At 34.8% G+C, this 16,181-nt stretch overlaps 3 protein-coding genes across 10 annotated transcripts; 2 read left to right on the top strand and 1 right to left on the bottom strand.

Annotated features, from left to right (window-relative positions):
• Positions 1 to 827: 827 nt before the first annotated feature.
• Positions 828 to 1,373, bottom strand: LOC145805291 (pectinesterase inhibitor-like). Its single transcript, XM_082900407.1, has one exon. The coding sequence runs from the start codon at positions 1,371 to 1,373 to the stop codon at positions 828 to 830; it is 546 nt and encodes a 181-aa protein (XP_082756533.1).
• Positions 1,374 to 2,092: 719 nt separating this feature from the next.
• LOC114259569 (uncharacterized) lies at positions 2,093 to 14,792 on the top strand. Of its 8 annotated transcripts, none has more exons than XM_082901892.1 (9): positions 4,842 to 7,382; positions 7,467 to 7,942; positions 8,052 to 9,210; positions 12,334 to 12,651; positions 12,933 to 13,037; positions 13,120 to 13,517; positions 13,601 to 13,681; positions 13,762 to 13,816; positions 14,478 to 14,792. In XM_082901892.1, the coding sequence occupies exons 5-9, from the start codon at positions 12,981 to 12,983 to the stop codon at positions 14,589 to 14,591; spliced, it is 705 nt and encodes a 234-aa protein (XP_082758018.1). In that variant the 5' UTR covers positions 4,842 to 7,382; positions 7,467 to 7,942; positions 8,052 to 9,210; positions 12,334 to 12,651; positions 12,933 to 12,980; the 3' UTR covers positions 14,592 to 14,792. The 8 variants fall into 8 exon arrangements, 7 of the variants coding, with proteins under 7 accessions (XP_082758020.1, XP_082758017.1, XP_082758019.1 ...); XM_082901896.1 differs by having other exon boundaries at positions 4,844 to 7,382; positions 13,183 to 13,517; XM_082901890.1 differs by having other exon boundaries at positions 12,334 to 13,037.
• On the top strand, positions 5,104 to 5,919 carry LOC114302820 (uncharacterized). The gene has a single exon (XM_028247899.2). It carries the CDS (start codon positions 5,104 to 5,106, stop codon positions 5,917 to 5,919), a length of 816 nt encoding a protein of 271 aa, XP_028103700.2.
• Positions 14,793 to 16,181: the final 1,389 nt, after the last annotated feature.

Here is a 16,181-nt window from a genome sequence, read left to right as displayed (position 1 = left end):
TAATATTAGTGTTATTTTTATTTTAAAATTTTATTTTAATTTTTTTTGAGTGAAACCATCAAGATTACACGATGAATTGTTTGTCATCGTATGTTGTAGAGTGACATGAAATATCATCCTTGGCTTATGTTTATTAATTTGAAAACACTCAATATTTTGAAATGTATCCAATCTATTAATTTACGAAGAGGACTCATTCAATTTAAAATATGTTTTATAAGTTTAGTTTTCAATTTTCAATTTTCTTTTCTTTTTAGCACGGTTTTCACTTTGAATGTGTAAATTCTATTTATTGACTATTACACTATTAATATCTTTACATTTCATTTTTTAAAATTCTCTCAAAACTGTTATCGCAAAAATCAAGAAGAAATTTGAATTTTACATAATAAATTACCATAAAAGTGCACCTGTGAAAGTACTAAGATTGTGTTTGGATTGTAGATTTGATGATGAATTTAAGAAGGAAAAGAAAAGGAAAAAAAAAAAAAGAAGGAAAAGTTTTTTTTTTTTTTAAATGAAAATTGGAAAGATAAAGGAATGGCATCAGCATACAAAAAATTTGGGACAAATATTGAAACCCAAATAACAAAGAATTAGATACAAGAGGAATTTGGAAGAATCACATAGAATGGTCATTAGAGCAAAGATTGAATTGGAAATTTTATTCTGTAATTGTTATTAGTTAGACAACTTACATTGAGTTGATCTCACTAGATAAATGCATTTTGAAACACTATAAAAAAAAAAAAAAAATCACTATCATTCATCCAAGTAAAAACGACTAAAATTAATGTTTTTTACTACCTTGGTAAGCATACAAAAGTTTATGAATCGTGGGACAAAAATTTAGAAGAAATCTTAACTACATCACAAAGAAGTTCAAATTCTTTAGTCCTCCTCTTGAGATGGGACGAGTCACTTGTTGATCTCTCTAATTGATTTTTGCAGTCACGAGCTTCTTCCACTGCGTCATTCACTAGAACTGCTATGCGCTTATAGCGACCATCCTTGAAGAGTTTCTTGATTTGTTTGAGGTTTTTGATGGCACCATGATAGTTTTTGGAACATGAGTTATATTGACCCTTCTTTCTAGCGTTACGTGTTCTATCATACAGTGAATTAAGATCTCTATGAATATCTCTAGCTTTGGAGCATGCTAAGTCAATCGCAACCTCAGTAAAGTCATGATTATTAGCATATTCACTACGCGAATCGGATTTCATAAGCCTCATGCACCAACGATGATCGGTAGTTTTAGAACATATGTTGCTGAGCTTAGTGTGTTTTTCAGCAGATGAGGGACTAATGAACATAAATACCAATGCAAGAGAAACTAATAACATGGAATAGCTACTAAAAGAAGATGCCATTTTCAACTATTTTTGGTTTCTATTTCTTCACTCTTCGATGGAATGGGAAGCATGACATAGTACTCGAAGGATTCTAAAGTAATACATTTGATCTTGAAAGTCATTAATGCTTTGAAAAGTAAAGACAAATAATTAATGTTTATGTTGAAACCTATTTTCCACATGTCAATAACTGCTATCAAGTATTTTATTCATTCTTGTGTAACATACTACGAATTAATTTGACAAAGAAAATTGAAATAATGTAATGACCTTGTCTATTACATTAATAGACAAATTTATATTGAAATTAAGTTGTCATTTAATTAACATTGATTGTATTTTATAGGTCTCTAAATTAAACTGCACAAAGCACTACAGGAAATATGATGTTAGGTGGCGTTTTTTTAACGGCGTTTTTTAAAACGCCATTGATTCTAATATTCAACGGCGTTTTATAAACGTCTTATTTTTCTGTAATTAAAACGGCGCCGTTTCAAGAATCAAAGACGTTTTTAAACGCCTTGGAATGGTCTTTTCCCAACACCCTCCTCCTCTCCTGTTTCACCTTTATTTTGAATCTGCTGAAGCAAGTATAAGCGAAAATCTCACTCTCGCGCTCTCACTCTCACTTTCGCGCTCTCTCTCTCTCGCCCTCTCTGCGCTGTCTAAGATCGTTGAAAATCGAAGTCAGAGGCATTTCGAAGTTCTCTCTCAAAATCGATTCAGATCGGTGAGGTACTCTCTCTCTCCCCCCCTCTCTCTCTCTCTGTGCTGTCTAAACCCTAGTTATCTCTGTCAGTTCAGCTCTGTGATTCATAGATTCACAGATTCAGCTCGGTCTCAGTGAAACCGAATTTTCGACTTGAATTTCGACTTGAATTCAGAGATTCACAGATTCAGATCGGTGAGGTACTCTCTCTCTCCCCCCTCTCTTTATTTTGAGGCGTTTTATTTTGACTTGAATTTCGATTTTTTTTTATTATTTATTTATCAAAAGATCAGATCTCCTTTGTTCTTCAAGCATAAGCGACTAGCTTTAGATGAGGATCGATTAAGTGTATTTGTGGTTTGTAGAATTATATGGGGAACACTTGTTTATCAAGCTTATATTATTATGTTAATTATGTTAATTTATTAAAAATTGTCTATGTTGGTTGTTTGCCGTAGTATGTTACAGGTTATGGTTGTTAATTGATGGAAACAATATGTTGGTTGTTCGAATGTTCGTATTTGGAACACTGAATCTTGGTTATATTTTCTTCTAGAAAATAGAGATAATCACTTTTGATGTATTTGTTTTTGTCTATCAACGAACTATAACTTTGAAAAAAAAAAAAAAAAAACTCAAACTTAAAATCATGTGGGGGGGTCAGGATATGTATGTCTAAATCTTCAATAAACCATCTTGCTTGGAGGAAGCATTCAAGCTGCTGCTGGAAAGACTCCACTGATCCGAAAATCCCAGAGACGAAACCCCAATATTTCTGCATTTGGCAACAGTTCTTACACTTTCAATCAATTCTTGGGTTCGAGTCTCCTGTGACAGTATCTCCAGTAACTGTCCTGGACTGATAACCAGCTTCACCTTCCAAACTCTACCTCCATTGTTGTACTTGTAGGGCCTAGAGAACACCTCTGTGTATGATCTCTTCAACACGCTTCGACCATCACATGACATTCTATAAGGAGTGACTAGTGATTGAGGAGGCACATTGTAATTGTTAGACCTTACATGGCCAACTTGGACAATTTCACCACCACCACCTAGACCTTTGCAGTTGAGTGTTTACAATTTCTCTACCCTGCAGTCCAATCCTCCCCCAGACAACTCTCCCTCTAAACTTACAATCAAATTTTGCTTCTGCTTCAAATTGCAATTATTTCCAACTTTTCCCAATCACTCCAACCTTTTTGCAAATCAAACATGCCATATGATGTAGAACTTTGCATGATTCTGTCACTTTTAGGACTAAAAAATTGAAAAAAAAAACCTCGACAATATATGTTTCAGTTCTCTTTATGTGTTCGTAAACTTGGAAAAAGAAAATATTGACAATTCAATGAGATAACTATTTTTGTTTTGTCTTGATCACTAACATTTTGATCAAAGTATTTTTCGTCGTCATTCCTTTTTTTTTTAATAGATGGTTTCGTCATCATTCTTAATTAACTAAAATAGACAGTTTTAGATCTTTTGTGTCCTTTCTCTGTTTACATCCTGTGTCTCCAACCTTTTAGAGTTGCTATGTCACTGTAATTTGAATCTAATGCAATTTATTTATTTTTTAAATTATTAAGACGCATTTAATGATTTTTCCCCCCTAATTCAAATTACGGTAGTGTAACAGTAATACAAGGGTGAGACTGAAGATTGAGTATCCCAAGCCAAAATATGTCAACCATTGGTAAACAATGACCTAAGCTGTCAACTCTGAAGTACTCCATTTAAAAAATTAGGTATAGTTTTAATAGTAAATGGACAATCTTTTTAGTTACCTCTTTTCTTTTTCTTTTTGTTTTTTTCTTTTCTTTTTATTATTTAATTTACATGCTTTAGAATATTTTTCGTCGTTATTCCTTTTTTTTTTTTTAATAGATGGTTTCGTCATCACTAGACCCATCCTTTTTTGTAGTATTTTTTTTTTGGACCATTAGTCCTTTTTACGTTATCTTTCATCATGACCTTGGACCCATACTATTAAAAAAATAATTTGATGTTTATGCTACATGATTAAACCATTTCTTCCAAAAATATATATAATTATGTACAAAATATAATTTGAGAGAGTGTACGACACAATTAACTTCATTTGGAGGGTTATTTGACCCAAAATAAATAAATAAATAAATAATCATCTAGCTAGCATGTGAAAGAATTGCCTTGCATGTAACTTTGTCTTGATTGTGATTGTGAATGTGATTCCTGATTTGGTGGTTGCTCTTTGGTGTTTTTTGAATCATCATCATCATCATCATCATCATCATCATCATTAGAAGTATTCGAGCTTTGGTACACTTATTGGTTTGGGTAGTGGGTTTGAACTTCCCACATTCATGAGTTCCTGTCAAAATTATTCCATTATTGATTGATTTGAGAGAGCAATGTATTTCTTGAATCTATCATAATCTATCAAGAGCATTGTAGAAACTTTTGGTTTCTTCATTAATATGCTTCATACTAGATATGCTTCTAGTATGCTTGATAGTACTAATTTAGATTGCACCACCGGGATGCAATCATTAATGGTGCATGCATGCATAAATAGCCTTAGACCCGTCCAAGAATCTTCATTAGAGATACCTAGTCATCTTTGATGAAGCTCTTCTTGGATTGTCCAGTTGGATAGTTCAGGAGCACAAGTCTGTATTGTAATTAGTAGTTCTACTGCTTATAGTCCATCTCGTAGAGATTTCGTGTGGCAACTCCTTATGTTCTCCGAGTGCACACTAGACAAGGTGTAACAGTACACCTAATCTATGTCGTGTATTTGGAGAACCATGGGGAGATGCTGCCGAAATTTCGTTAGAGATGAGCAGAGCGGTATGAACTGCTTTTTACAATATAGACTGTGCATTCCTGAATGGGAAAGTAGGATGAACCAACATATTAGAGACCAGTTAGAGGTGAATGATGTCATATTTCATGCATTATAAGGTACTTAATTGAGGTTAAGATTAATTAAAATGGAACGGTAATTTTGAACTTTGTTGATTCGGCAGTGACATTTGTAGTGTAAGAGAGAATCAGATGGATAAAAGTTGGATAAATCAGCATAGGTTGCACCCGGAATACATACAAGGGGTTAAGGAATTTATTAAATTTGCATGCGAAAATAAGCCGTTGTTGAATGAAGTCACATGCCCATGTAAACGGTGTCGTAATGTCAAATTGGTGGAGAAAGGCCTGTTAGGGGAACATTTAATGATCAACGGGTTTCTTCCAAGTTACACCAGTTGGATTTTTCATGGGGAGAATTTGTCATCGCCTGTGCCACACAATGTGAATGTCGGGCAAACTGATTCGAACGATGGTGATGAAATGTATGAAATGCTATACGATGGATTTGGACTTCCTCCACCAAGCTTTATTCACGAGGCAGCAAGTTCTGGTATTAAACAAGGTCCAGATGAGAAAACCGAAAAATTCTTCAATTTATTGAAAGAGGCCGAAAGAGAGTTGTATCCTGAGTGTCAGAAGTTTTCAACGCTTTCATTTATTGTTCGGTTATTGCACATCAAGTGCCTTAGTGGATGGAGTGACAAGTATTTCACGATGTTGCTTGAGCTTTTGAAGGATTCGTTCCCAAAGGGTGAAACTTTGCCGAAGTCATTTTATGCAACTAGGAAACTTCTTAGGGACTTGGGCCTCGATTATCATAAGGTACATGCATGCCCAAGGGATTGTTCACTATATTGGAAGGAAACAACTGGTATGGATGATTGCATAGTGTGTCATATACCTAGATACAAACAGTTCGAGGGGGAGGAGAATGATGTTAAGAAGAAGCAACAAAGAATTTCACATAAGATTGTTAGATACTTTCCATTGATTCCAAGGCTTTAAAGATTGTTTATGTCATCCAAAACATCTTCTTTAATGAGATGGCATGCAGAGGGCCGAATTGATGACGGCAAAATGAGACATCCCGCTGACTCTCCAGTTTGGAAAAATTTTGATAATTTGTACACCAAGTTTGTGAGTGAGCCTCGCAATGTCAGACTGGGTTTAGCAGCGGATGGATTCAATCCATTCAAGGCAATGAATGTCTCTCATAGTAGTTGACCAGTTATTATAATGCCATACAATTTGCCACCATGGTTGTGTATGAAGCAGCCTCATATGATGATGACATTGCTTATCGATGGTCCTTCTTCACCTGGAAATAATATTGACGTCTACTTACGCCTTGTAGTGGATGAATTGAAAGAATTGTGGGAAAACGGTGTTGACACGTATGATGCGGAAACTAATTAGATATTCCGAATGCATGCTGTGTTATTGTGGACTATAAATGATTTTCCTGCCTATGCAATTTTGTCTGGATGGAGCACAAAAGGTGCTTTAGCTTGTCCTTGTTGTAACACACATACTCGTTCTCGATATTTGAAGAACGGAAGGAAATTATGTTACATGGGGCATCGTCGCTGGTTGAATGGGGGCCACAAATTTCGGAAAGCTAGTGCGTCTTTTGATGGCACTCGTGAATTCGAACCATGTCCAACTCGGTTATCAGGGGCTAATGTGCTACAACAACTAGGCCCTAAGTTCAAATTGAATTCTAAGCGTCAACAATCTAACAAATGGAATAGAAAGGGGAAAGAAAATGAGGAAAATGAGGACTCGGGTCATAATTGGAAGAAGAAGAGTATTTTCTTTGAGCTATCATATTGGGAGCATAATTTGATTCGCCACAATCTTGATATGATGCACATTGAAAAGAACGTGTGTGATAATGTATTGTGGATGATATTAAATGTTGATGGGAAAGGGAAGGACAATTTAAATACTCGTTGAGATTTGAAAGATATGGGAATTCGGAAGGCACTACATCCTCAGAAAAGGGTTGGGAACAAGTATTATTTGCCTCCTGCATGTTTTGCCATGAACAATAGAGAGAAAAGTCTATTCTGCACACTTCTAAAGAATATCAAAGTTCCAGATGGTTACGCATCCAATATTTCTCGTCGAGTTAACCTCAAACAGCGTAGCATATCTGGACTGAAAAGTCATGATAACCATATACTCATGCAACAAATACTTCCAATAGCAATGAGAAATTTGTTACCGAAGAAAGTGGTTGAACCATTAATTGAGTTAAGCAATTTCTTCAGGCAGTTGTGTTTCAAAACCCTAGACGTGGATGGTCTAAATTGTCTTCAGTCCCAAATCGCTCTTACACTTTGCCATCTTGAGAGAATTTTTCCTCCATCATTTTTTGATATAATGGAGCACTTACCCATTCACCTAGCAGAGGAAGCAAAGATTGCCAGTCCGGTGCAATATCGATGGATGTACTTTGTAGAAAGGTGTGTAATTCTACTCCAATGTCCATTTTGTATATATTTGATTGTTTATACTTGGAAGTCATGTATGCATCTTTTTGTTTATAGGTACCTTATGACGCTTAAATCATACATGCGTAATCGAAGTCATCCTGAAGGTTCAATTGCACAGGGATACTTGGTCGAAGAATGTATGACATTTTGCTCAAGGTACTTGCATAATGTTGAGTCGAAATTGCATCGACCGTTAAGGAATTGCGATGTTAGTGACAATCCTGAGATATTAATGGGACGGGCTTTAGGAAAAGGAAAAGGGTTTGTTCTTGATAACACAACATGGGTACAGGCTCATCGGTATATGTTATTTAACATTGCTGCGGTTGTCCCATATCGAGAGTAAGATAGATGCAACCTTTGTCTCATTGTGAATGTATTTATACCAACTATAATTATCGTGCATTTTACAAGTAGTTTAATTGTGTGGGAAACATCATGAATTTATTAAGCGGTCACATCGTCGTCTCAGAGATTATGATGTGGATTGTCGTCACAATGATGAGTTTCCCAAATGGTTCAATTCTCATGTAAGTGCATGTTAAGCACAAGTCTTCTATATTTTTGCAATCCATGTGCTTCTATATTTTTGAAGTTGTTAATTGATGTTTAATATTGATAACTTTCTTTTAAAAATAGGTTGCTGAGCTACTAGCTATTGAAAATGTAGCGTTGTCAGAAGAGATTAAAATTTTGGCTTTGGGACCCAGCCAAAAGGCCACCAGATTTAATGGGTATATAATTAATGGTACTAGGTATCATACTAAGAGTTGTGAGTTGAGAATAAAAACTCAGAATAGTGGGGTTATGGTGCAGGCAAAGACTTTTAGCTATGTATGTGCGAAAGACATTAATCCAGTGGAAGGTGATGTAGCGTACTATGGATATGTGACAGATATTCTTGAATTGTATTACTCACATGACCATAGATACATGTTATTCATGTGCAACTGGATTGATAACAATAAGGGACTCAAGCAAGATGATTTTGGTTTTACACTTGTTAATTTCAATCACTTGTTATATGCGAAGAAACAAGATAGTGATGAGCCATTCATCCTAGCATCTCAAGCACAACAAGTCTTTTATGTTAGTGATTCTGTTGATGAAGATTGGAATGTTGTACTCAAGATGAAACCTAAAGACTTGTATGAGGTGTGTGGAGAACAACCAACTATTGATGAAGGACTACATCACAACGAAGTGGAAGGATGTGGTGATCAAGAGTTAGATGTAGCTTCCTTCACTTGTGAGGAGGACATGGATTGGGTTAGGCAAGGTATTGATGGAACAACTGTTGATGAAACTATTGGACCTCTTGAAGCATCGACAAAGGCACAATTTGAAGATGACGAAGAACTGATATGATATTGTAATTGGCCGCATATTCACTTTTACATTTGTATGGATATTCATATTAATAAAATCTTTGCTTTTGTACCTTTGTAGTTTTCTTTAAATGGCCATTTTTACCTTTCATGTACTCTTATTTTGTTTTGAATGCAGTAGATATTTATAGATTATTATGTCCTTACTCTTATGTTTGTAGTTTTTTTATAGATATTATCTATGAGTTCTAGCTCTGACCATTCTTCTGGTGAAAGTGAGCAATCAAGCTCTAGTAGTTCTAGTTCAGATGAGACTCAGACCACACTCAAGATGAAAGTCATACCCGATCCACCGGCATCATGGCATCCACTAGGCAGTCTTCCTACCACATCACGTAGCGGTAGTACATCACATGGCTCTGTTTCAGCTGGTATGTATGAACTTTGCTTGATATTTTCCACTTGAGCAGGTAACTATAGTTGCATGAATGATGAATTAGTGTACCCTTGGCATGATCTTATGAGTGAAATGGTCGCAAGTTTAGATCACTCTTGAGTTAGTGTGGATGCCATAGGTGTTTTTTTTTTCCTTCTTAAAATACCTTTTCATGTAACTATTATCCAACTACTTCAAAAAATGGTCATTATCAAATTTGATTGTTTCAAATCCAAATCTTTTAGATAACTATCGCAATATGTGCCTACTTCTAGTTATATATAATATCCGCACTGTACACATGCAATTTGTTGAATCGCAATGCTCAAACAGCATCAAAATTTGTTTTTGCTCAGATGAATAAAAATCTTGAAGTGAACATTGTCAAATTCAATAATACCCCATGTAAGTCCAGAGGCTTTGCATTTGCTTCATCTCTAATTTTTAGCCCTCTCTTGTGCACTTTGTGGAGATGTCTCAATTTGGTGCTCTGTTGGGTTATGATTAGGAATAGAATAGAAATGTAATTCACCCGGTTTAGTAGAATTTTGAGAATCTCTTTTTAATTTTTTTCTCAAATAAATTTAATTAGTTTGACAACAATAATTCTTAAAATATATCTTTAAAAATTATTTTCTTAAAATTATTATGTCACTAACACAGTCAACAATAATGACTGTGTGCCCATCATCCAGTCAGGCTTAAGATGCCCTCCGAGAGGATCCACCAGCATTTGGCTATCTGTAAAGATGGATAGAAAAGGTAAGACTCATTTGCACATCTCATTGAACAACTTCCAAACAAGTTCTTGCTTTTGCTGCATATGGTGATGGTAGGTATAAGCAGGCAGCTTGTTGGTTCACTTGACTGCATTATTTGAGCCTTTTTTACTCCATATTAAGAGAAAACTATAGCTAATAAATATGACACTTGTTAATTTTTGACCAGACAATGGTTTAGCAATGGTTTAGCTAAAAAATTGACACTGGTTGACTGCTTAGATGTGTTAGTGACATAATATTACTAATTATTGACTAAGCCGGAACTCCAATACTTTTAAACCACCTATTTACTTACTTGAATATCAAATCGCTAGAAAATTATAAAAGATGAAAGAAACAAACGAAAATAAATAAATAAACAATGCACTATTAAACCCACAAAAGGTCTCTATCAAATACTTGTATCATGTAAGAAGACCAACACTAACTAAAATCTCAGTCACCATTTAAGTCAAAACCATATCACTTGAAATAATTGTATTAATGGAATTTTGGTTTAACAATTCCAAAAGACTCTTCCTACTTAACATATTTTTATGTAAATATGTACCTTTTTATAGCCTCTCACTTGTGTCTCACTGTGCCTTGAGCCTAAGCATTTAAGCTGGATGCTTAGCAACTACTTCACTTGGTCATGGTCTTGTGCTTTATTGATTTCTACTTGAGGCCTAACTGGATATATCACGAGAGAAACAAAAGAGCCACCAGTAGATGGACTTATCTGTACCGTAGCAAATGGTGTTGAGAGAATTTATTGGTGATGTCATGACTACATACATCTATGTAGCCATCTCTTGCTTGTGCGTGTGTGTTTTTTTTTTTTTTTTGTTTTTTTGTTTTACTTCTTGATATGAGAAGTAAGTTTTGAAAATTACTTTTTGTTTGGTTATAATGAAGTAAGCATAGCACTGTTCTTAAGTTTGGAAAATTACTTTTTCTTGCCCCACTTGCATGAAAACATGTTCATGAAAATTACTTGAGAGCTTCTGTTCATCATGGTTGTTGAGAGAATCGGCTCACTGTAATAATGAAAGTCCTTTGCTGGTGGATATACACTTATATGCTTGTATGTTTGTTCTATTTTAACTTTTCTCATCTTCACCTCTTGCAACCTAAACCTTACCCTGCCCACCTCCTGTGATAGGGTTGCCTAAAAATTGACCTCCATGGATAAAAGCTTGTTCATTGAAACAGTGTACAAATTGCAAAAATAGATTTATGTATAAAATAGTAGTAGTACAACAGAGAATTACAGACTTTTGCTTACATCAAACCTATAGAACAACAAGCATTCTCATACATATGTAACTTAATAGACCACACACCACACACATTCAAAAGGTGAAAATGCTAATGGTTTGATGCTAACAATGTCTGTGATTGCTTCTCGTACCGAAACCCTTTAGACATAGAATCATCTGCAGACCAAACAAAGATACCATGAAGCAGTGGTTAAAGAAACAGTGGTTAAAGAATATTTATAAGGAATATTCTAGACACCCAAACGACAAGAACAATAAGATGACATTTTTTACTTTTTGTTTTTGTTTTTTTTTTACTTCTTGACAGTAACCCTATATTATGCAGAGCACAATAGTCTTTAGCAGGAGTTGGATTATTATCAGGATTTCCACACTAATTGCCCATCCGATGCTGCCAAGTTACATAAGTTAGCTGATAAATAGCGTGTGTGTGATTTTTATGCTAGTCTTATTGTGGAGTTTGACTAGGTTCAGGTTCAAGTTCTTGGTAGAGAGACCTTTTCCACTATCAGTTAAACCTATGCATCTGTTCAGCAGGAACAAAGTAAAAGGATCTCTATCCTGCATTCATTCCACTGGATATTTTAGATTATGGGGAAAACACTGCAAATTAACAAAGTCAGAACATGGACACAATCTAAAGAACAAAAAATAAAATAACACAAACACCCAAAATAAGCTAGAAAAAACATGAAATCACTTACACTTATTATCCTGCCATTTACTCCCCTTATTAGCCTAGACTATTCTTGACCCCACCATTACTATTCTAGCAGCAAAACATGGGAGGATAAACAATCCCCATTTTTGCTCTTTTTATTTAATGGTACTTCTAATTCAAAAATGACCAAGCATATTGGTAAAGGAGGACACAATAGCAAAACCTTAAAAAAAGTTTAAAATTCCAAATCAAACACATTTCACACATATTACACTCATTCTTTAATGGGTCCTAACAACAACCATTCTTTAATGGGTCCTAACAGCAACCATTCTTTAACTCAGGTGTGCTGATAATATGCTTCTTTGACACACGCTGCAGCGTGATTTCTAACTCGCTAGCAATGGTAAACATTTACTGATTGTGGCATGCCATGTATCTGTGTTTTGTAGGTCCTAGCTCAAGTCAAGCCACACAAAAGCAGACAAGAGGTCCCACATATGTGCATGGTCAATGGGGTACTAGTGAAGATGGCATTTTAAAAGTTGTTCCAAATGAGTTGAATCAAGTAGTTGAAGGACACACATCCCTTGCTTCACATTTGGGCGTTTTGGCATGGTAGTGGAAGTAGACAAGTAGTTGAAGTAGTTATTTGCTTTGCTTTGGTACTTCTTTTTTGTCACTGGTCAAAATATTGTACCACAAACATGTGCACTCATTGACACATTGAGCTCTTGCATTTTCTGTAACCCTACCGATTCATCCCAAAGGTATGTTTGATTGAATTCAGTGTAGCATTCCATTTCAGTCTGTTGCATGATATTCTGTTATGTTGAACATGAGTGTACTTCATGTGTATCCTTAACTGGACAGATATCTGAGCTGTGATCAGTGTATTTAGGACAGTTTTATCTTATGTATTGCAGATTCTTCTTCATTTTATGTAGTGAAGAAATATGAAATAATGCATTAAAAACTACGACATTCAAAGTATTAAATGGAAATTTTGGTTCTTATTTATCTTAAGATTTTGGTTGTCTTTCATTTATAGGAGACAAAAAAGAACAATGGGGTTCCTGCTAGTCGGTCACAGATGTAGATGGCTGCATACATGAAAGATGGGACATCAAATAGTGATTCAGTTAATGAGGTTATGGTATGTGATACTACTTTATCTTTGGACTTTTAATATGATTTATATTTATATTGGAGGCTAATTATTGAATTCAAACTTGTAGACTCAAATGAATGAGTTAACAGAGCACATGGAGGGATCTTCTACTGACCCTGCAGCATTACAGGAGCAAATCTTCACACAAGTTATGGGCCCAGAGCGACCTGGCCGTGTTCGGACGTTTGGATTGGGACCGTCACCCACTGATGTTTTTGGAGGTGGATATAGGTGGTCACAAGAGCATAATCGTCTCTTCCAAACTCAAGTTCAGGAACAAGTTCAAGAGCAACTTCAACGGTATCAAATGCAATTCGAGTCGAAGATGAATGAAGCAATTGAGAAACAAATTCAGGCTATACGCACAGATTTTCAGTCACGAATTCAGTTTTTGGAATCTCAATTGCAAGCTACAGGCGTGCCCGTTGATCCAGTTGTTGCGCCATCAAACCCATTACATAAGCAGTAGGTATTTTATTATTTTTACTAGTTATTACTTTAAATTTCCTAGAGCTAATATACAACTTAAGCCTCTTATTGAATGATAGGTTGTGGATTCACTTAGTAGTCATCCTACTGTTCGGCCAATGTCACATCAACAACAATCTCATGCATTTTCATCCCAATAGGTGAGCAATCATTTAATCAAAAGCTTTTTTGACAAATAACATATCTTATTAATTACAATACTTGCTCTTATTAAAAATAGGTTCACCTTTCAAGGAAAGAGAAGAAGAATAAGAAGAAAAAGAAGAACTAACAAGGTAAAAATGTAGATTTATACTTATGAATCTATCCTCTAAACTTTAAAAATTAGTGCTATGTTTTATTTTTATTATTTTTTATTAAGTATTCATATGTACAACATAATAAATATATTAAACTATATACTTTGCGCCCCCCCATGTGTCATGAAAATTGTTGCGGATCTTCAATTTGGTGGGGGGTTTGTGGAGGGGGAAAAAAGAAAAGGGAAACAAAATGTGAATAATATTTAGCTTACATGTTATTTACATTTCCCTTCAATTTTCTAGTGTCATGTTTCTTATTGGTTATATTATACATGATATTGGTGGCTAGTCCGAATTGTTTACACCTGTTGGTTATATCCTCTGTTAATGGTGCTCAGTGCAGTTTATGGCTGTAGAAAATTCTTTATCTTCAGTCAAAATGCTGCTTATCAAATCCCAGCAGTATTACAAAGTGTTCCTAGTTAAGTACCATAATTAGTACCATATGATTTAGCTCAGTAGTTTAGAAGTGCATACTGAGACTATACTTGTGTACGTGTATTTCTGATCACTTTGCTGTAATAATATTCAGTTCTGTCAATCATTCAGTGCATAGAAACTGATATGAAGACAATTGGCCTCATTTGGATCCTTTTTTCTAAATGAATAATTTTGACCTTTTCATCATTAACAGGAAGAGGCTACCAAAAGTAAGTCTGCAGGAAAGGCATGGTACCAGACTATGATCTCCGACAACGATTACACCGAGTTTGAAAACTTCTCAAAGTGGTTGGGAGTCTCCCAGTGAGATTTTTCTGTCTTTGAGTTTTGTCTTAGGTATACTATCTTTATCTAATTGTTTTGTTTCAAGAGGAGTTAATTTACTTTTTGTGGCAGTTTTGAGACAAGAATTGAGTTTGGTGGGTTATGTTTTATGACAAGATGGATGGATTTTTCATTTTAGCAGATCTGGAATCAAAATTTTACAAATTGTAGTCTCTTACTTAAACACGGTTTGTTAGTTTTTTTTTGAATGAGAAATTGAATTAATGCTTCATTTGTTATTTGAATGGGAGTTATTATTTTATATGTTAGTTTTATTACAAATATTTGAATGGAAGTTAATATTTTGTATGTTAGTTTTATTACAGGTATTTGAACGGGAGTTAATAGTTTGTATGTTAGTTTTATTACAGGTATTTTTTTATTAATTGAATGAGAAACTAAATTCAATATTTTCTTACAGGTATTCTTTTTAATTTAATCAAATAAAATTAGCATAATATCCCCCCCCCCCAAAAAGGAAGATATGACGGCGTTTCTACAAACGCCTCCTAAACCCTCAACAGTAACGGTAATATTTTTAAAACAGATACGACGGTGTTTCAAAAACGTCGCTAAATATTGTTGGTGACGTCAGCGTGTGTATAGTGGGACATTTGGCGGCATTTTTTAACGTCACCTATACTAATATCACGACGTTTTTAAAACGTCGCAAAGCTACAGTGACGGCCGCAGCTTCGATATTTGGTACTAAACGCCACAAAAGGAATTAGGGGCGTTTTTGATACATATGGCGGCGTTTTTTAAACGCCGCTAAAAGTCCGATTTCCAGCAGTGAAGGACGAATAAAAATGGCCCCACCGTACCTTGTGTTTGGATTAAAATTTGTGAAGAAAAAAGAAAAGGGAAGAGAAATATAGAAAGAAAGAAAAAAAAAACTTATATTTCATTCATATTTTCTTTAAAATTTCATATATTATGTATGTATATAGTGTAAGTGGAAAGAAATTGAGAGAGGAAAATAAGGATGGGCTCTGTGTAGACGTGGCAATGGGTGGCGTCAAAAGAAGGAACAAGATAGGGGCTGTGGGAAATGAAGAGTTTTAGGAGGGAGAACCAGAAAAACAAAGGGAAAACGGCTAGGACAATGTAGAAGATATTTCTTTGTCACTTCTGAGATTTCACTCATTAAAATCTTATATAATACTAACCATAATATTGGTCATATTACAAATTTCCTATGATCTAGAGCTATGTTACCTAGAATGTGGATAGTTCTAATACGTGGAGGGCTACACCACATGCTTTAAAATGTGATAAGATATAGGTAGACTTGTATAAATTACACTATTAGAATTTAAGGTACTTCCAGATTGCCATTTTTGATAGAATATCATACTTGTCAACGCACACGTTAATATTTTCGGTTGTATTTTGTGTTTTGTTTAATATGTTTAAACACAATTGGTAATATTTTGTTGCATAATATCTGTATAGTTGTCTCCTTACTATGGAACAAAGTGAATCAATAAATCAATCACTCATGTTTATATCGCAATGTGTGATATTCCATAAAAAAATATTAATCTCGTCAACAATTAGACTAGTGTATTCC

This window comes from Camellia sinensis, chromosome 13, assembly GCF_055761805.1.
Source record: "Camellia sinensis isolate YWXY chromosome 13, ASM5576180v1, whole genome shotgun sequence".
Classification (NCBI taxonomy): domain Eukaryota; kingdom Viridiplantae; phylum Streptophyta; class Magnoliopsida; order Ericales; family Theaceae; genus Camellia; species Camellia sinensis.
This window is presented reverse-complemented; position numbering and strand designations above follow the sequence as displayed.

Bases quoted from the DNA above. Each gene is read 5' to 3' on its own strand.
- LOC145805291 (XM_082900407.1), bottom strand. From the start codon at position 1,373: ATGGCATCTTCTTTTAGTAGCTATTCCATGTTATTAGTTTCTCTTGCA.
- LOC114259569 (XM_082901894.1), top strand. From the start codon at position 12,981: ATGGCTGCATACATGAAAGATGGGACATCAAATAGTGATTCAGTTAAT. The intron at 13,038-13,119 runs GTATGTGATACT...TCAAACTTGTAG, and splicing joins ATTCAGTTAATGAGGTTATG to ACTCAAATGAATGAGTTAAC. The intron at 13,817-14,477 runs GTAAAAATGTAG...CATCATTAACAG, and splicing joins GAAAAAGAAGAACTAACAAG to GAAGAGGCTACCAAAAGTAA.
- LOC114302820 (XM_028247899.2), top strand. From the start codon at position 5,104: ATGGATAAAAGTTGGATAAATCAGCATAGGTTGCACCCGGAATACATA.